Consider the following 18,638-nt stretch of genomic DNA (forward strand, 5'->3'; position numbering starts at 1 on the left):
ATTTTATTTTTGAAACGAAAAAATAGCAGTAGTTTGTTCTACTGGGAATTGCCGCCACCACATGTACGACGTTTTTATACGCAGTACCCCAATTTGTGACAATTTTAGTAAGTTTGACAGATCATGGTGGTACTTCTCCACACAGTATCCTGTTATCAAGGCTGGTGGTACTGATGGTACGACTTACCTGGTTTGATACATGATAATCCGCAAAGTAAAAAAAGGCTCTCAAAAGAATAAGGAGTAAAGGCTAGATTAGATTACATTGTCTTTAACAGGAGTGGTACTTCTTATTTGATCGCCCAACTGTTGCTATGACCTGATTCAATTTCCAACTTTTAAAGTGCCAGTATAAGCAACCCTTAAGTAGGTACTCACGTAAAAGATAAGCAGATAATACTCTTCAAGTTATATAAAAGAGTACCACTTTTGGCATTTTTCCAAAAATGAAGCTAATTCTAGTACTACTGGTAATCGCCGCCACCTCAGGTACGACGTTTTTATGACCAATAAAAATTCGTTAATCTTTTTTTCGTAGAGTGCCGCCCCCAAGCTCGCATTTGGGGGGGTGAGAACGCCACCGCCGGCCAGTTTCCTTTTATCGCCGCCTTCAACAACCCCGATCAGTTCTGTGATGGTACCATCATTGACCACCAATGGATTGTCACAGCCGCTCATTGTATCCCCGACATTGGTCCTAACTCCACTGTTTCGGTCGGTTCTCACATTGAACATAATGGTACCGAGTATGCCATCTCCAGTACCATAGTCCACGAAGAATTTGGAGATGATACCCACAACGATATAGCTCTTGTCAAAATTGATGGTACTATTGAATTTAGTACCACAGTACAACCTATAGAATTTGGGGACGCTGACATCAACGAGACGTGTGTTGCTATTGGGTGGGGTGTCACCTCCAGTACTAGCTTCCCAGATATTGTACAGTATGTAGAATTGACTACTATCGATTTGGAGCAGTGTAAAGAATTGGCTGAAGGTCACGCGGACAATTTTTATTTGGGACCAGAACAAGTGTGCACTTTGGCGGAAGAGGGCAAAGGGGTTTGTTTTGGGGACTCTGGGGGACCTTTGGTGTGTGGAGCAAAACTCTCTGGAGTGGTCTCATATACTGTATCAGCGTGTGCGCACGGGTTACCCGACGTCTTTACGAGAATTTCGTCGTACCAAACGTGGATAAACAAGCACATTCAAGATTAAACTAGATTAAAGATTAAACAATCACAGATAAAAAAATGTAGGACAATATGGTTACCACCAAAGCAGTGAATTTTTCAAAAATAATTAGTTCCACTGTTTTTTTGACCGTTACTATAACAAAAACTGTTAAATTTTGTTCGTGAGGTAACTTCTCACAAGTTTCACCAATAAAAACTCGTTTCGAAAAAAAGTGCTTGTAGTCTTTATATGAACTCGAAAGTCACATAAATTGAAAAATGTATAGGTAGCATTGACAGATTTAAGATTACTAAACTTAAAAATCACAGCTTGTCAAATATGAGTCCATGAAATTGAAGAATGAGTTGGTACCACTGCCTGTCAATTGAAAAAATTATTTAACGTCTAGTATTAGTTTTTATAGAACAGTGCCAACTGTCTATAAGAGAGCTCATTACTATCGGTCCACTCATTAAAAAGTCAAGTTGGCAGCAGGGCCTAGCAATTTTTATCAATAACAATTGGCAGTAAGAGCGTTTGACCTTGACGCAACTGTGGCATGCGTAGAAGCTAATCATCTTACACAACATTACCAAAACTTGTTAAATCTCTATTAGAAACCTTCTGTTGCAACAAATGTTTAATTAGTTATTTAATCATACACTCAACTTTGACAACGTGTTAACCTCAAAAATCGCTACAGTCAATTTTCCTTTAATTTTCTCCCTAAAAATTTAAAAGCCTGATTTACACCCAAAATTTTTCGAAAATTTACTCAAGAGAGTGGACTGATAGCAATGAGCTGGACTTTAATATAAAGCTGTTTTGGAAAAATATATTGTTTCACATTTTTTTGACAACTGTTTAATAACAACTGATTAATTTTATTAGTGAAAGTTAACGCACGAGCGACGAAATCACTCGTGAGCTAACGTCTTACAGATATCATCAATAAAAATTCGTTCAGAAAGTAGTGCTTGTAGTCTTTGTAAAAACTAGAAAGTCAAATTGTATTGGTAGCAATGGCAAATTCAGGACTCAAACTAAAAATTACAGCTAGTCAAATGGAGGACCATGAAATTGAAGAATGTGTTGGTACTACTGCCTGTCAATTTAAAAAGACCATTTAACGTTTAGTATTAGTTCCCATAGAATAGAGCAATACCAATTGTCTAATATAAAGCTATGTTGCCAATATTGTCTTGTTTCTATGTAACACTGTCAACCTTTTTTCAGCCTTTAATTTGTTCACACTTCAAGAGATAAAACACTTTTTAAGTTTTTTTTATAAAAATATTAGATAAGCTTAAAGTGATGATGACGCTTTTTCCAAAAGTAGTACCTTCCGTGCCACAACGACAATGACAGCGACAGTGACGAAAACCCTAATTGCACTAAGCTTGCTTAGTGTATCTTTTGGTACTATAAATACCAAGTGTTTAAAAACAATTACCAATTTTACGGTGTTTTAGCTGTTCCCCTCAACAATGGGAGAATAGTTGGAGGCCAAACCGTCGAACCTGGGCAGTTCCCCTTCGTGGTGTCTATAATGTTTAATATCGGTGGCATCGGATCTCCTTATGGTGGTGGTACCATCATCAGCAACAAATGGGTTTTAACAGCAGCCAGCAACTTTGAGTGAGTGAAAATTTTTTCCTCCTACCTCATCAGTCATCCAATTCTTCTACGATATTTCAGATTTTTCCCCATAGAAGACTTCTACATCCTCGCCAACACAACAACAATAGATTCCGGCGGTATCAACTTCTCCATCGATTCTCTGGTCCCTCACCCAGAGTTCAACAACTTTACTCTCACCAACGACATCGCTCTTATTAAAATCCAGGGCGAATTCCCAGCCGACCAAATCATCGAAATCGACGAAGTTGAAGTTAACGAAACTTGCACAGTTATGGGTTGGGGAACCACTAGCAGTACCAATTTCCCGAATGATTTACAGTATGTGGATTTATCGTCTTTGTCAGATGACGACTGTGAAGCATTTTCTAAACAAGGTGAATTCACTTACGTCCCGGTTCCGAGTGAAGTTTGCGCTTTAGCATCAACTGGAGTCGCCCCCTGTGTTGGGGATGCTGGAGGTCCGTTAGTTTGCCACGATAAGTTAGTAGGAGTGCTCTCATTTTTCTTACAAATGTGTGCGCATGGGCTGTCGGATGTTTATTCGAGAGCTTCGTATTATAAGGAGTGGATTGACAGCGTTATCAATGAATAAAAACAGTTGGTATAACTGCCAAAATGACTTGGGGTTATAGGCAGGGTTGTCAACATATTGCAAATTCCAAAGGTCTTGTGTTTTATTAATTCTTCTCCCATCCCAAATGTAGTCATTCTTGTGTTGATCAAGTAGTACCAACCTTATAAACTAAAATTACTGATGATTACAAATCTTATTTGATAACAGCAATCTGATTTGATTTTAAGTCAATTTATTTTATGTAATTTTGAGTGGAGTTAAATTTGATGTTGGTACAGTGAACATTCGATATAGTCACCTATAGAAAGAAAAAAGAAACATTTGATATAAGCAACCTTTGATATTGCAACTAATTTAGTTTCTGTCATTCGATATAATCACATCAACTGTCAGTCGCTAAAATAACCATGTTAAAGATGCAAAAACAGAAGAAACAGTGTTTATCGTTCTAAAGGATGTTTCTGCTATTTTCTTCTTAAATTTTTTCCATGTTCTTTCCTTTTCTTGTTTTATCTTACTCTTTGTTCTTGCTCTTGACAATTGGTATTCTTCGTTGTTTTCTATATTAGTATTTGCAAGGTATTTCTTTAATATCTGTTTCTTGTCTTTTATTGTTAATTCTTCGTTGTTAGTCTACTAACACTAATAATAATTTTTTACTATTTTTCCTCTCTTTGTTTGTATAGATTCTGATTGGAGGTACCGTCAGAAATTGTCTTTAATTTGTGATTCTTTCAGTTTATACCTCTTTCGTTTTTTGTTTATGCTCTTTACTTTGTCCCACCTTTTTTAATTATTTATTATTAATTTTTCGTTTCTGTTGGTAAATTCTCTGGTTATTTTGTGTATATTCGGTGTATAAAGTGGCTATTTTTTATCTTTAGGTCATTGCCTAGGCAAGCTTTTTTGTCCTTTCTGTGTCTGTATATTCATATAGATACCAGAATATTATTTTTAAAATATTTTCTACCTATTTCACTATAATCAACATTTTTGATAAAAGCAACTTTAAAAAAAAAATGTTTCCAGACAGGGGGACTCTATAGAATGTTCATGTATATCTTCTTTCCCAAATCTAGTCATTTTTGTGTTCATCAAGTAGTACCAGCCTTATAAATTAAAATTACTAATGATTACAAAATTTTATGTGATAACAACAATCTGATTTTATTTTAAGTCAATTGTTGGTACTACTTTCAGTTATAGACTTCACTAAAATTGTTTCAGAAGAATATAAAGATATAAAATAATTCAACTATAGTTCATACAGTGAGAGTTTGAATGACAGAAAAGTTACTAAATCTACGCAATAAAAAGTGTATCATACGCGCGAAATTTAAAATAACAAAATAACCCTAGTTACTGACAACCCTGTCAACCTGCTGTCAACTCATTTTGCGTTAAAAGTTAGTGTTTTTAGGGTGTTTTATAGCATAATTTGCTGCCAACCTATATGTCAACTGTCGAAATGTCCCAATCCCTAACCGGATATACTATACAAAATATCAGTGAAGCTGGCTTTGAAATTTGAGATGGATTAGTAAGACTGTAAAATTTTATTTATTACTTTTAATTTAATTCAAACAAACGTCAGATAACTCAAATTTCTCTACCTGAAACACTTGCAGAGGTTTTTATGTTTTATCTTTACATCTTTACATTTGACGGTTTCATATTCAAAGTATAGCATATCCGGTGAGAGATTGGGAGATTTAGACAGTTGACATTGTAGGTTGGTAGCAAATTATGCTACAAAATACACTAAAAACACTAAATTCCTACGCAAAATGGGTTGACAGGGTTGTCACTAACTGAGGAAATTTTATTATTTTAAATTTCGCGCGTATGGTACACTTTTTATTGCGTAGATTTAGTGACTTTTCTGTCATTCAAACTCTCACTGTACGCACTATACAATAACTTTATTAATACGTCAATTGTCAAATGGGCAGCTAAAACTATTATAACTAAGAATGTTAACTTTCCTCAAAATAACACAATTTCAGCGTTATCTCGGTGCTCCTATTTATTTAAGTAAGCTCTGTTCATGTATCGAATAATTTATTTTTTTTTACGTTAGTTGGCATCTCTGTTGCGTTCTCAACAGAACTGCCAACCGATTTCAAATTTGAAGCCGCTCAGACCCTTCTAAAACTTCAGAACAAAATGTCCAATAAGACCGTTTGATGTTTAGTATTAAATTCCATAGAGTAATGCCAACTGTCTAACATAAAGTTAACAAAATTACCAACCATCCTGCAAGTATTGCCTTGTTTCTATGTAATATTGTCAATGTTTTATTAGCGTTTAATTAGTTTACACTTCAACAGACAATACACTCTTCAAATTTTTTATAAAAATGTTAGATAAGCTTGAAGTGACGATAAAGCTTTGTCCAAAAGTAGTACCTTCCGTGTCACAACGACAATGGCAGCGACAGTGACAAAAACCCTAATAGTACTAAGCTTGCTTAGTGCAGCTTTAGGTACTGTAAATACCAACTGTTTAAAAACAAATACCAATTTGAGTGTGTTTTAGCTGTTCCCTTCAACAATGGGAGAATAATTGGAGGCGAAACCGCCGAACCTGGACAGTTTCCTTTCATGGTGTCTGTCATGTTTAATATCAGTGGAATAGCATCACCGTATGGTGGTGGTACCATCATCGGCAACCAATGGGTTCTAACGGCAGCTAGTAACTTTGAGTAAGAACATTTTTTCTACCAACTTGTTGTCCAAATCTTCATCTCCAACATTCCAGATTTTTTCCTAAAGAAGACTTCTACATTCTTGCCAACACAACAACTAAATTCCGGCGGTATCAACTTCTCCATCGATTCTGTGATTTCTCATCCAGAATTCGACAACCTTACTCTCACCAACGACATCGCTCTTATTAAAATTCAAGGAGAATTCTCAGCCGACCAAATCATCGAAATTGATGCAGTTGAAGCTAACGAAACTTGCACAGTTTTAGGTTGGGGAACCACCAACACTACTAATTTCCCAAATGATTTACAGTATGTGACTTTATCGGCTTTGTCAGATGACGACTGTAAAACATTATCACAAGAAGGTGATTTTACTTACGTCCCGGTTCCGAGTGAAGTTTGCGCTTTAGCGTCGACTGGAGTCGCCCCCTGTGTTGGGGATGCTGGGGGACCGTTAGTTTGTCACGATAAATTAGTGGGGGTGCTGTCATTTTTCTTGCAAATGTGTGCGAATGGACGACCGGATGTTTATTCAAGAACGGCGTTTTATAAAGAGTGGATTGACAGCGTCATCAATAAATAAAAATGGTTGGTAGAACTGCCAAAATGACTTTGAGTTACAAGCAGAGTTACCAACATACTGCAAATTCCGTAGCTGTTGTTTCTAATTCAACCTTCTCCCATTCAAAATTTAGTCCTTTTTGAGTCTATCTAGTGGTGCCAACATTATAAAATAAAGTTACTGATTGGTTCCAACTTTGAACTTTTAAATAGAATTAAATTGAGTAAAATTTTATGTTGTTAATATTGTCAGTTATAAACGTCATTAAAACTGTTCTAGGAGAATGTGAAAATACAGTCGCTGCTAAATTATTTAATTGACAATTTGAAAATGTAAGTGTAATTTATACTTTACTCTCAAATTGACGCAAATTAATTAAGTTTGTTAAAAGTGACAATAATAATGAAGTATATAAAGGATGCTTTACACTTTATGACAATCAAACTTGATGTCCAAAATAATTTGCCCGCGACTGTACAAAAAAATTGAACAAGGAAAAAAACCAACAAAGAAGTAAGTAACAAATTTATTTAAGTATTGATTTATTGTATTTAATTACGGATTCACTATTAATCCAAAATAGAAGAAAATTAAGAACAAAAATACAATAAAACTATTAAAATAAACTAGCTAAATTAACAAAAATTAAAAAATATTGCTAACTGGGCTTTGAAATTTGACATAAATTGGTAACATTGTAAATTTTTGTTTTATACTTTTTATTTAATTTAAACAAACATTAGATAACTCGAATTTCTTTGTTGATAAGAAATTGTGATAAATAAGATCGTCTGTTATTATTGATAAAACTTTTATAACTTAGCGCCATCTAGTTATCACCACATGAAACACTTACAGGTTTCTATAATTGTGACATTGTTGTACAGTTTTTATGTTTTATCTCTACAAAACAGGCGTCAAAGGACTAAACACGTTTCGAACATTTGCCGGTTTCATCTTCAAGGTACTATAACTTTATTATTACGTCAATTGTTAAATGGGCAGCTAAAAATATTCCAACTAAGAATGTTAACCTAACTCAGGATGACGCGATTTCACCGTTATCTCGGTGCTTCTATTTATTTAAGCTTTGTTAATGCAATTAAACATAATGTTTCGAATATTTTTTGTACTTAAGTTGGCAGCTCTGTTACGTTTTCAGTGAATGCTTAACAGAGCTGCCAACCGATTTCAAATTCTAAAATCGCTTAGACTCGTCTAAAATTTTCAGGAGAAAATGTCTGATTGGTTGAAGGCCGCTGTACAGTGGAGTGGAGATGTGAAAACTCTTCTCTTAACAGACAACACTCCGTCTTTAGACGTCATCATAGATGTGGATGAAATAATCAAAAAAAGTTATTCTTTCCCGATAAATTTCCCCAAAAACACTTTTCGGTGTTGCCAACTTAAAGAAAAAGTTCCTCCAGAAAGTTTAATAAAGAATATCAACTCGGCGTATCCTGTTATCCACGAAGGGGGTCTTTACCTCTGCGCACTTTTTCTTCTTCATCAGAGGAAATTCTCTCCTAAAGCAGAGTTTTATAAAGAAATGACACTTCTTCAGTTGATTGATCGATTGTTAAATAAAAGAGCCGTCATCTTTATGGAGCGTATGGATCATTACCTACTGTTAAACAGAAAAAATGGAGCCGGTAACTGGGAGAGTATAGGTACAGACCAAGAAAGCGAGCCGTTGGTTCTTAAAAACTGTCTCAGTTACGACGAAATAAAATTGTCGGCTTTGTTATCAGTGTCTTCTCATTCCTTCTTCATCAATGATGGCGATAGATACAACAGGGGAAAGTACGAAGAAGACAGAGAGAAAGTAGAGGAGGAAGGAGTCATCATTGGACTCATCGGAACAAGACTTGAAAAGCCCAACGTGATGGAATACCAAGAAATCATGAAAACCAAAGAACAAAACCAAAAGAAGTACGGATTTGGTGGTACTGAAACAGTCCAGAAGCTCTTCTTGGAGTTCTACGGAGGCTCCTATCAAACCTACGAAGAGTTAGAAGACGAACTCAAACAAAATGATCAAAGATACGCTCGTTTGGGTGAAGGAAAGTACTTCGATAAAGAAGTCTACCAGAAGAGAATTTCCATTTCCATCGACACTCTTCTGCTGGAAGCGAACGACCGAGCCCTCAAAGCCTCCAAGAAGGCCTTCGTCCACGTCGTTGGACTCGGTCTTGGAGTTTGGAAGATCTACAGCGACCAAAACGAAATCTTCATGAACACCTTCGCCGAGCGCTTAGAGTACGACTTGCTTTTTCTTCTTCCCACGTTACTCTTTTCTTTCTAGAATCCTCTCGGACGTCTTAACCAACGTCAGTGATGTTCGCTTTGCCTACATCGGCACCAAAGCCGGGAACTACAAGAACGGCGACAAAATCAAAGAAATTACTCTTCACATGGCCAACGAGAACCCCCAGGTGAACCTGAAGGACGATGGAAAGCTTCTGGTGGTGTCCTACCCGTGGGACGGTAACGCTTTACCAGGAAACGAATTTTGGCTGGGAAGTTTGGACGGGAGCGGCGACCCGGCAGCCGCTTCTTCTTCTCAAGTGGCAGAACTGCATAACAGTCACATTAATAGGAAAGTTTGTGGGGGGAACTTGAGGGTGGCGACGCCAGAGGGTGTGGTGACCTTCCAGGAGTACCAACAGCGAGTGAAAGAACTCTGTTAAACTTTTGAAAATATAATCGTGACTCCAGTAGGCCTTGACTTGTTTTTTCAGATGGTAGCACTGCAAAAATGACAGTTCTATTTCGCTAACGATTTTAAGTTGATATAAAGTTGTCAAGTGTCTGAAAAAACTTTTGACTCGACAGATAACTATGAAAAATCTGGGGACTTCATTTCTACACTAACTTGACGTTAGAGAAACACGTCCGGTACTAATTTTAATCAGTGGTTACTTCTTATCTTATCAATGTTTATGTTTACTCACCGAATATCACGTTTTATGTGGCCACTCACCGAAAATGGTATTAAAGGGCTTTGCCTGCTTCGATTAATGTGCTGTTCCATTATCAAGGTACCACAATTTCGTTGTTTGATCACGTGTGTAACCAATAACGTCACTATTGATATATTCCAGCGTTGCCAACCGTTTTTCATAATTCGAGCTTTCTTTGATTTTATTTTTGAAATTATTTTTGCAGAACAAAATGGCGGACTGGTGGAGTGACCCTCTAGATTGGACCGGGGATCCCGAAACCCTTATTTTGACAGAAAATTTCCCAAATTCCCTCCCCATTGACCTCAAAGAAATCATCAAAAAAAGCGACTCGTTCCCCGTGAAATTCCCTATTGACACTTCTCGGTGTTGCCAACTTAAAGAAAAAGTTTCTTCAAAGGCTCTAACGAAGAATATTAATTCCGCTTATCCGATAATCCACGAGCGTGGTCTGTATCTTTGCGCTCTCTTCCTTGTTCACCAAAGAAAGTTCTCTCCAAGAGCTGAATTTTACGAAGAGATGACACTTCTTCAGTTGGTCGATCGACTGTTGAAGAAGAGAGCCGTTGTGTTTCTGGAGCGTGCTGATCACTATCTTCTGTTAAATGGCGAAGGTGGGACCGGAAGCTGGGAGACTATTGGTACCGACCATGAGAAGAAACCTCTGATTCTTGAAGATTGTCTTAGTTACAATGAAATAAAGTTATCGGCGTTGTTATCAGTGTCCTCTTATTCTTTCTTCATTAATGATGGTGACCGAAACAACCGCGGAAAGTACGAAGAAAACAGAGAGAAAGTGGAGGAGGAAGGAGTCATTGTCGGACTCATCGGAACAAGATTTGAGAAGCCCAACGTGATGGAATACCAAGAAGTCATAAAGACCAAAGAACAGAACCTGAAGAAGTACGGTTATGGTGGTACTGAAAGCATCCAGAAGCTCTTCTTAGAGTTTTACGGAGGCTCTTATCAGTCTTACGAAGAGTTAGAAGACGATATGAATAGACAACCTGAACGATACAAGTCTCTTGGTAGAGGAAGATTTTTTGACAAAGAAATGTACAAAAAAAGGATATCCATCTCCATCGACACTCTTCTCATTGAAGCCAACGACCGAGCTCTTAAAGCCTCCAAAAAAGCCTTCATACACGTTGTCGGACTGGGTCTAGGAGTCTGGAAGATTTACGAGGGACAAAACGAGATCTTCATGGAGACCTTCGCCAAGCGCTTGGAGTAAGAACTTTCTTCTTCAACTCCCCACTTTTTATTGTATTTTTTAGAGCCCTCTCTGAAGTCTTACCCAACATAAGCGACATCCGCTTCTCTTACATCGGCGGTACCAAAGCCGGAGGGTACAAAAACGGCGACAAGATCAAAGAAATTACCATTCACATCGTCAACGAGAACCCCCAAGTGAATCTAAAGGACGAAGGTAAACTCCTGGTGGTGTCGTACCCGTGGGATGGTAACGCTCTTCCAGGGAACGAATTTTGGCTTGGAAATTTAGACGGGAGTGGTGACCCCGCCGCTGCGTGCTCTTCACAGATTGCAGAATTGCACAACAGTCATATTAATGGGAAAGTTAGCGGGGCAAACTTGAGGGTGGCAACACCAGATGGGGTGGTGACGTTCCGGGAGTACCAGGAGCTGGTAAAGAGGCGGATGTTGAAAAGGACGAAGGGCCACCTTTAATGGCACCTGGTTGGTTATGCAACCAACATTACTACATTTAGATCGTCGAAAATAATTATTTTTGACATCCAATTGTTAAATATTGTTATGATATTAAAAACAAAGAAGCTAAGTAATCATTTCGGTACTGAAATTTTTTAAATAATCTAAGTAATAGAAATAAAAATTTTGTTTGGGGAAATTTCGTTGGATGGCGCCACCATCTGTCAAATGTCAAAAATTTGAATTGTTTTTCAAAAATTGATTGTGTGGGGTGTTTGTGTTTTTGGGCCTCCCTGTATATGGGGAGTTAAACTACATGGTGAGTTTCTTTTTGTTTTTCTTTCGCCGTCAAGTTTTTCGCCATGAGCCAAAATTAGCAGTTTGTTTGTAGCTTTTATCTGTTTGTAACTTTTATCTGTTGTAACTGTGCAGTTTACATTATCGCCCGTAAATTGGTTTAATGGGTCAATAAAATTACAATCTCCCTTCTCTACTTTCCGTAAACAATTTAAACTACGTCTTAACCCCACTTTGTAAAATTGTTGAAAAAGCCTCCGGGTGCTGATCACGTGACATTAACGAGCCCTCCGATTGGTCTTCCAATTAAAACAAAACACCTTCGAACTAGGTTCATTTATTGAAAAAATATGAGTTAATACTGTAAACAAAAAAAAGCAAAAACTGGAAAGATAACCAAACTCTTTAATGAGCGTCCTTGAAGTAGGCCTTGCTTCCCTCAGGATCGGGCTTCATGGCCTTTTTCCCAGGAGTCCAATTGGCTGGGCAGACTTCTCCATGTTCATCAGTGTACTGGAAGGCCTGGACCAGACGAAGGGTCTCATCCACTGATCTTCCTACAGGTAAGTCATTGATGGTAACCTGTCTGAGGATGCCCTTGGGGTCGATGATAAAGAGTCCTCTGAAAGCAACGCCAGTCTCTTCATCAAGAACCCCATAATCTTTTGCAATCTTGGCACTCTTATCAGCAAGCAGTGGAATATTCATTTGTCCCAAACCTCCCTGTTTGCGAGGGGTGTTCACCCAAGCCAAATGCGAGAAGTGACTATCAGTGGAGGCTGCGATCAGCGACGTCTTGATTTTCTGGAACTCGCTAGCCCGGTCAGAGAAGGCGACGATTTCAGTGGGACAAACGAAGGTGCTGGAAACCAAAGCGATTAGATTCGTTCTTTTATCATTTTTTTGCATACTTACAAGTCCAAAGGGTAGAAAAACAGCACCAGGTACTGCCCCTTGTAATCGGAGAGCTTAATTTCTTTGAATTCCCCATTGACGACGGCTGTGCCCCTAAAAGCCGGCGCTGGTTTTTGCAAACTTGGAACAGGCATTTTGAAAGCTTCTAGAACACTTCGAGACACGTGTTCACTCTCTGAAAGACGAGCACGAAATGCGCGAGATAAAATGGTGAAAGTTCAAGTCGGTTATTTTAATGGCCGCTCCACAATGGAAAAAATATTGACCTTCCGGGACGTGCGAGCAAGACAGAGCGACGCTGTCACCTAGACAAAAGAGAGACAGAAAGCGCGGCAAATTCGAACTCAACATTGCACAATCTAATTAAATATTTAATTAAATTCTATCAGGATGAATCGGCACTTGACATGTTTGTCGAAGCTATTTACTATTTACGTGCCGTGATAATGCTAACATTACACAATAATTGATAAGACTTTAATCTCTTCGGGGATTAGAGATAATTGATCCGGTAGCGGGGCAATTACGTAATTAGGGCAATAATTGGCGAAGTGTGAAAATGAATACAATGCGAATTATCGGCGATTTGTATGAGTCTGCAGTTTTTAATTAATTACACCTGGGGACCTCAAGGTCGCGTACTTCAATTGTTTCTAGAATTTTTGCAATTTCTGCAATTTTGATTGCAAATTGAGTTATTTTTCTACCGGACATTAAAGGACAAGCGTTTTATGATTGTCCCTGGTTCTGAAAAAATGTCGCTGATAAGATCCCAATGGAAAGAACCAGATTTCGAAATTTCAGTTTAGCACAATTTAGCTCGAATTTCGCTTATCAACTACCTATTTTTAGACTGTGAAGTGGAAAATATTGGCGTCCAAGTAAGCCTTGGAACTTGACACGGGTTGGTAACCCTGTTAGGTATTGATTCTGACACTTTATAAAGAGATGACAGGTAACCTTTAAGTTCAATGATTTTCTTTTACCTAAAGATGTCCCTTGTGTTGATGGGCGAACCGACGGAACTTTCTTCATTTACAATATACAGGATGAATCACTAAAACTTGACTGTTAGCTATTGCTCTACAGTAGGATAAAATCGCTTCAGAAACACTCAAAACTCAAAACTTTCGACTTTGACGGGCACGAATGTCAATTTTTTCTTCGAATTGTCACATTTTGATGTTTTTTAAAAACAATTGAATAAATGCCGTTTGATGGCAATGTTATCACAATAAAAAAATGAAGCTGAAGATGATATCCAATTACAAAGTCTGCTTCGATTCAATTATTACAATTTATTTAACAATTTTACCCATGTTTCAAAACAGGATTTCAAAAATGAGGTTAGGTAAGTACCCACTCGCGATCAGATTATTTTGAACGTCATTTAATTGACTTTTTGAAATTTTCAGTGTAGTCTATGCATCACTGCCAACTTGACATGTGAAATTTATGCAATTTTGTCAAAAGTGACAGTAATAATGAAATAAATAAACGTGTTTACACTTTACGGCAATTAAAATGATTTTAATTCAATTTTTAGAATGACTGCGTTCAAACAGAACTTGAAATTTGACACGGGTTGGTAGTCCTGTTAGGTATTGAATTTGATACTTTATGAAAAAATGACAGTTAGGTAACCTCAAAGTGTCATTAATTTGTATTTGCCTGAAGATGGTGGGCAAAACGACGAAACTTTCTTTATGTATAGTATATCCGGTGAGAGATTGGGAGATTTCCACAGCTGACATATAGGTTGACAGCAAATTATGCTACAAAATACACTAAAAACACTAAATTCCTACGTGAAATGGGTTGACAGGGTTGTCAATAACTGGGGTTATTTTGTTATTTTAAATTTCGCGCGTATGGTACACTTTTTATTGCGTAGATTTAGTGACTTTTCTGTCATTCAAACTCTCACTGTACGAACTATACAATATACAGGTTGATTCACAAAAAACTGGGCCGTGTGCTAATGATCTACAGTTGGATAGAAACACTGAAAATTTTTTACTTTGCAGGCGTGATTGTCATTTTGTTTATTCAAAAGTCACATTTTTATGTGTTCTTGTAATAACAATTGAATACATGTTATGTAAATAGTAGTTACTCTAACTATAGAAACGGAAAAAAGTCAAAATTATGAAAAGACAGTCAGGGCTACCAACATATGTCAAATTCCAAAGTGTATTTTAACGTGTATTTAACGACACACGTTGGTAGGCCTGTTTAGGTATTTGTTAGGTATTGAGTTTCACACTTCATGAAGACATGAGTTATCCTCAAAGTAATAATTGTTTTTTTTCCTGACGATGCTCCTGGCGTTTGTGAGCGAAACGACGAAAATTTTTTCATGTACAATATATAGGGTGAGTCAAAAAAAACTGGCCCGTTTACTGATTTACAGTTGGATAAAATTACCTCAAAATTTTTGTCTTTTGATAGGCCCGATCGCCAATTGTTTCTTCGGAATGTCACTTTTTATGTGTTCTTGTAACAATTAAATAAATGTTATGTAAATGACAATGTCACTGTAATAAATTATAGAAACGGAAGAAAGCAAAGTCCGACAATAACGAAATGAAGGACACTTTCATCGATTTGTTTCGAATGTCAGGATGAAAATTGTCAAAATGACAGACATGGCTACCAACAGATGCCAAATTCCCAAGCCCACTCAGACAGACTAAATAAGGACGACGTCATATTCAATTATTGCATTTATTTAACAATTTTGTACAAGTTTTAAAACTTTAACTCGAAATGACACAAGGAACTGTCTACTCGACTCCTAGATTCAATTTTTTCCATTGTACTTAAGACCCTCCGGATTGCTTACCGCCTAAAACAGAAAATAACAGAAATTAATAAAAGAAGGGCAAAAGACAATGGAAAAAATTCTTAACACTAAAAAAGTACAAAAAACACGTATAATACTGTCAATATCAGTCAAAACCATCTGAGACTTTAAACGCAGTCATGGCGTACCCGTTGGATACCAATCTGATGGGTTTGGTACCCTCAAGAGAGACTTTATGAGGAAACTTTCTACTTCTAGGTGTGATTCTGGGAATTCTGAGTTTTCGCTTGGGTTTCTTGGGTTTTTGAGTGGTGCTTTCAACTATTTCTTCTAATTTTAGCTCCTCTTCTTCTTTTTCGGGTTTCTTTGGTACTACTTCTAGCAACTTCTTTTGTTTCTCTTCGCAGTTCTCCAACTGTCTCATCAAGTCGAAGAGGATCTTCAACTCCTTTCGGACTTTCTGTCCTCTGGAGATCTTCTCGTTCATCTCCGCGATTGTGTCTTTTTGCAACTTATCAATGTTTTTGATCTCCCATAGAAGTTGGGCTTCTTCGTACAATTGAGGGTTGTCTTGGTGCTCGTCTAACATTTTTCTGAGGTTTTCTAGTATTTTCATCTCATTTTCTAGTGCTAAGTCTCTTTCGTTTCTTAAGTCTTCTTCTAGATCTTGCTTGGTCCTTCCGACGACAAAATGGAGCCCTGCCAAGTAGTCAACATATCGAATCTCCTTTCGTTCGTCGAAATCAGTCCCTACTTTGATTCTTTCGTCGAAGTCTTCAACGACCCTATAAATAACACACTGGAGCTTCTGCAGCCTCACCAACATCTTTATCAACTTCTTGGTCATGAAACTCGAACCTGAGCACAAGATTGACGCGATTTCACTCACTGCTTTGTCTCTCAAGATCTGTAGCTCTTTGAAGTCCTCTAAGAGCTGGATTTTGCTGGTGATGTCATTCGACTTGTTCTCCATCAAGATCTTTTTCCACTCTGAAACAAGCAACTCTTTGAAGCTCTCGAGTTTGCGCAGATCCCCATGGATAGTGGAGTACTGATCAAAGTCTATGGTGACCAAATCTTGGACTTCGATTAAGATCTGGTTGATCCTCTCTTTGATCATTTGATTGGGGACGTTTTGCTGGGAGCCCACGATAGGGGCGTTCTGATCGAGGCGCTGGCGAGCCTTTTCAATCAAAGCAGTGATTTTGTCTTTCACGTCCGTGTCTTCTTCTTCTTCAGGTGCTGCTTGCTTCCGGTTGAAAACACGTTTGGTTTCTTTCAACTTAGCATCACCTGAATCTTCGTTTTTCTTTCGGTTGAGAAAGAGGGGGCGCTTCATTCCGTTGATTTCCACAAAAGGTCGCCCGTTGTTGTCTATGATGAACTTGGAGGAGAGCGGCTCCACCACAAGCTTCTTCTTACTCTCTTTCTTTTTGGGGGTTGGAGGGGCCTCGGTGAGCTCCCCGAGTTTCTCTCTTAAGAACTCCTCGACTTCGTCCTCGTCGACAACTTTGAGGATGTACCTTTTGCTTCTGTGGCTCTCACTTTGGTTGTTGAAGGCCAAAGTGTAGTCAGGCTCGTACTGGAGACTCCTTCTGAATCTTCTAGGTTTAACATAGTTGTATTTGTGGGAGTCAAGACCGTCGAAGTCTCCTATGAGGTCGCTGGTGACGCTCAAGAGGTCATTCTTAAAGTTTTTTCGTAAGTTTTTCAAATATTTTCGCGAGTTGACGAGGACGTGGGGTACGGACTTGAATACTGGTGAGATTTGTTGGCCAAATCTCTGAAAGTGGCGGAGGATCCTAATGGGGGCGTTCAAAAGATAAAAAATGGGGTTGTGGGGGAGCAACTGGTTGAAGTTCAAAGGCTCTAGAAAATCACTCTCTCTTGGTTTCCCCACGATTTCCTCCTCTTCGCTTTGGTCTTCTAAATCGTTTTCGATCTCGGTAACCCGCAGAAATGGTAACTTCATCTCTTGCATGTCAAGCGCCAGACCTCGCTTCTCTCTGTTAACCTTCCTCAGCTTCTCCAAGAAGGTCGCTGAGTGAGGTGGTCGCTTCAGAGTCTCAGGTGGTTTTGCTACTTTTTCCCACAAGAACCGCTCAATGGGTACTCTTATAAACGTGGGCAACAATCGCACCAAGAACTTAACAGAATGTCCCAAAATGGGCAATTCTCGTTTTTTCCGATGTTCGTACCTGCATCCACATTGGAACGCCTGGAGCGCCTGGAACGTCTTGGCGTCGATGGGCTCCAAGATGGGTCCTGGAGGAGGAAGTACTGGTGCTGGTGCTGGTGCTCTGAGGATCTGAAGGGGTGGTGGATAACATCCTGGGTAAACTGGAGGGAAAAGGGGTGCTGGGGCTGGTGCTGGGAACGGCAGTGGTGCTGGTAAGGGCAGTGGTGCTGGTAAGGGCAGTGGTGCTGGTAAGGGTAGTGGTGCTGGTAATGGCGCTGGTACTGGTCCTGGTAGTACCACAGGATTGCCGCAACCACCGTATTCAATGTAACTGGGGCAGTCTGGAAACGAACCGTCAAAATGGTCCTGTAATCAAAACTTTTGACTTACTCGTGTTTTGGATGACCACGCGATCGGGTTTAGCAACGAGACTAGTCAAAGTGGGTACTGGTGGTGGTGCAAGTTTAGCTTCTAGGGGTTCTTGAACTTGGTACCGGTAGGCATAGACTGGTGGACACGGTTTCTAGAAACTGACTTAGAAACGTACTTAAGTTAAGTACCAACTCACCTGATAGATGTTAATTGGAGGAATAACCGTCATTGGTTGCAAAGGAAGTGGATCCAAAGCCGGTGCCTTCACTATCACTTTGTACGGATAGTGAGGAGGCGAGATAACTTGAAGATCTTTGCTACACTGTAAGTCTTTCATTAGCTAACATCTTTTACCGACTGAGACTTACTTTCAAGCATCCACAGTTAGCACTGGTTTCGCTGACGATGGTCAGAACGGTGATCAAAAGAGCTAATTGGAGTTTCATTTTTGGCGATGGATGGACTCGATCTGATGGTACTTCGACACCAGAGGCTATTTATATGGGTTTGATATTTGTAAATAGTACTATGTTCGTGATTTCTGGTGAAAATGCGTTGAAGGTGAAGGTAAATGTGCGACGACGGGTTTTTAACCTTATCGTGTTTCTAAACATTCGTAAGCAATTTTGTAAATAGTAAACATTGGTGGTCGCTGGTGAAAGAAACCATGGCGGGTCGGAAAAGTTTGATATTGGTAGTAAAAAGAGGCTTTGAAATATTGGCGGTTGGTAACTCTGTCGGTCGGAGTTGTTTGACGGTTGGGAAATGT

At 38.6% G+C, this 18,638-nt stretch overlaps 7 protein-coding genes across 7 annotated transcripts; 5 read left to right on the plus strand and 2 right to left on the minus strand.

Moving 5' to 3' along the window:
* The first annotated feature begins 431 nt into the window (after nt 1–431).
* Nucleotides 432–1,413, plus strand: LOC148177211 (chymotrypsin-1-like). The gene is made up of 2 exons (XM_088032563.1): nt 432–489; nt 539–1,413. Exons 1-2 carry the CDS (start codon nt 447–449, stop codon nt 1,219–1,221), a joined length of 726 nt encoding a protein of 241 aa, XP_087888689.1. The 5' UTR covers nt 432–446; the 3' UTR covers nt 1,222–1,413.
* A 1,076-nt stretch (nt 1,414–2,489) lies between these two features.
* Nucleotides 2,490–3,483, plus strand: LOC148177212 (chymotrypsin-2-like). The gene is made up of 3 exons (XM_088032751.1): nt 2,490–2,598; nt 2,652–2,817; nt 2,878–3,483. Exons 1-3 carry the CDS (start codon nt 2,541–2,543, stop codon nt 3,410–3,412), a joined length of 759 nt encoding a protein of 252 aa, XP_087888877.1. The 5' UTR covers nt 2,490–2,540; the 3' UTR covers nt 3,413–3,483.
* A 2,288-nt stretch (nt 3,484–5,771) lies between these two features.
* On the plus strand, nt 5,772–6,753 carry LOC148177213 (trypsin-like). The gene is made up of 3 exons (XM_088032897.1): nt 5,772–5,879; nt 5,933–6,098; nt 6,155–6,753. Exons 1-3 carry the CDS (start codon nt 5,822–5,824, stop codon nt 6,291–6,293), a joined length of 363 nt encoding a protein of 120 aa, XP_087889023.1. The 5' UTR covers nt 5,772–5,821; the 3' UTR covers nt 6,294–6,753.
* Nucleotides 6,754–7,517: 764 nt separating this feature from the next.
* Nucleotides 7,518–9,356, plus strand: LOC148177214 (ADP-ribosylarginine hydrolase CG2909-like). The gene is made up of 3 exons (XM_088032264.1): nt 7,518–7,630; nt 7,898–8,925; nt 8,972–9,356. The coding sequence occupies exons 1-3, from the start codon at nt 7,559–7,561 to the stop codon at nt 9,354–9,356; spliced, it is 1,485 nt and encodes a 494-aa protein (XP_087888390.1). The 5' UTR covers nt 7,518–7,558.
* A 484-nt stretch (nt 9,357–9,840) lies between these two features.
* On the plus strand, nt 9,841–11,779 carry LOC148177215 (ADP-ribosylarginine hydrolase CG2909-like). The gene is made up of 2 exons (XM_088032363.1): nt 9,841–10,859; nt 10,907–11,779. The coding sequence occupies exons 1-2, from the start codon at nt 9,841–9,843 to the stop codon at nt 11,316–11,318; spliced, it is 1,431 nt and encodes a 476-aa protein (XP_087888489.1). The 3' UTR covers nt 11,319–11,779.
* Nucleotides 11,780–11,918: 139 nt separating this feature from the next.
* LOC148177216 (peroxiredoxin 2-like) lies at nt 11,919–12,741 on the minus strand. Its single transcript, XM_088031856.1, has 2 exons — nt 12,513–12,741; nt 11,919–12,459 (listed from the first exon to the last, which is right to left on the minus strand). Exons 1-2 carry the CDS (start codon nt 12,644–12,646, stop codon nt 12,003–12,005), a joined length of 591 nt encoding a protein of 196 aa, XP_087887982.1. The 5' UTR covers nt 12,647–12,741; the 3' UTR covers nt 11,919–12,002.
* Nucleotides 12,742–15,463: 2,722 nt separating this feature from the next.
* LOC148177217 (uncharacterized) lies at nt 15,464–18,315 on the minus strand. The gene is given in 3 exon segments (XM_088033280.1): nt 15,464–17,838; nt 17,888–18,191; nt 18,238–18,315. Coding segments are annotated over 3 exon segments (2,757 nt in total).
* Between the last annotated feature and the right edge of the window lie 323 nt (nt 18,316–18,638).

This window comes from Gnatocerus cornutus, chromosome 3 (genome assembly GCF_029298725.1).
Source record: "Gnatocerus cornutus isolate USDA-ARS CGAHR chromosome 3, icGnaCorn1.1, whole genome shotgun sequence".
Classification (NCBI taxonomy): domain Eukaryota; kingdom Metazoa; phylum Arthropoda; class Insecta; order Coleoptera; family Tenebrionidae; genus Gnatocerus; species Gnatocerus cornutus.

What these genes read in the sequence shown, in the direction of transcription:
- LOC148177211 (XM_088032563.1), top strand. Translation starts at nt 447, where the DNA reads ATGAAGCTAATTCTAGTACTACTGGTAATCGCCGCCACCTCAG. An exon ending in GGTAATCGCCGCCACCTCAG is followed by an intron (nt 490 to 538) that starts GTACGACGTTTT and finishes TTTTTTTCGTAG; the next exon opens with AGTGCCGCCCCCAAGCTCGC.
- LOC148177212 (XM_088032751.1), top strand. Translation starts at nt 2,541, where the DNA reads ATGACAGCGACAGTGACGAAAACCCTAATTGCACTAAGCTTGCTTAGT. An exon ending in CTTGCTTAGTGTATCTTTTG is followed by an intron (nt 2,599 to 2,651) that starts GTACTATAAATA and finishes ACGGTGTTTTAG; the next exon opens with CTGTTCCCCTCAACAATGGG. An exon ending in ACAGCAGCCAGCAACTTTGA is followed by an intron (nt 2,818 to 2,877) that starts GTGAGTGAAAAT and finishes ACGATATTTCAG; the next exon opens with ATTTTTCCCCATAGAAGACT.
- LOC148177213 (XM_088032897.1), top strand. Translation starts at nt 5,822, where the DNA reads ATGGCAGCGACAGTGACAAAAACCCTAATAGTACTAAGCTTGCTTAGT. An exon ending in CTTGCTTAGTGCAGCTTTAG is followed by an intron (nt 5,880 to 5,932) that starts GTACTGTAAATA and finishes AGTGTGTTTTAG; the next exon opens with CTGTTCCCTTCAACAATGGG. An exon ending in ACGGCAGCTAGTAACTTTGA is followed by an intron (nt 6,099 to 6,154) that starts GTAAGAACATTT and finishes CCAACATTCCAG; the next exon opens with ATTTTTTCCTAAAGAAGACT.
- LOC148177214 (XM_088032264.1), top strand. Translation starts at nt 7,559, where the DNA reads ATGTTTTATCTCTACAAAACAGGCGTCAAAGGACTAAACACGTTTCGA. An exon ending in TTGCCGGTTTCATCTTCAAG is followed by an intron (nt 7,631 to 7,897) that starts GTACTATAACTT and finishes TAAAATTTTCAG; the next exon opens with GAGAAAATGTCTGATTGGTT. An exon ending in ACCTTCGCCGAGCGCTTAGA is followed by an intron (nt 8,926 to 8,971) that starts GTACGACTTGCT and finishes TTTTCTTTCTAG; the next exon opens with AATCCTCTCGGACGTCTTAA.
- LOC148177215 (XM_088032363.1), top strand. Translation starts at nt 9,841, where the DNA reads ATGGCGGACTGGTGGAGTGACCCTCTAGATTGGACCGGGGATCCCGAA. An exon ending in ACCTTCGCCAAGCGCTTGGA is followed by an intron (nt 10,860 to 10,906) that starts GTAAGAACTTTC and finishes TGTATTTTTTAG; the next exon opens with AGCCCTCTCTGAAGTCTTAC.
- LOC148177216 (XM_088031856.1), bottom strand. Translation starts at nt 12,646, where the DNA reads ATGCCTGTTCCAAGTTTGCAAAAACCAGCGCCGGCTTTTAGGGGCACA. An exon ending in TTTTTCTACCCTTTGGACTT is followed by an intron (nt 12,460 to 12,512) that starts GTAAGTATGCAA and finishes TTTGGTTTCCAG; the next exon opens with CACCTTCGTTTGTCCCACTG.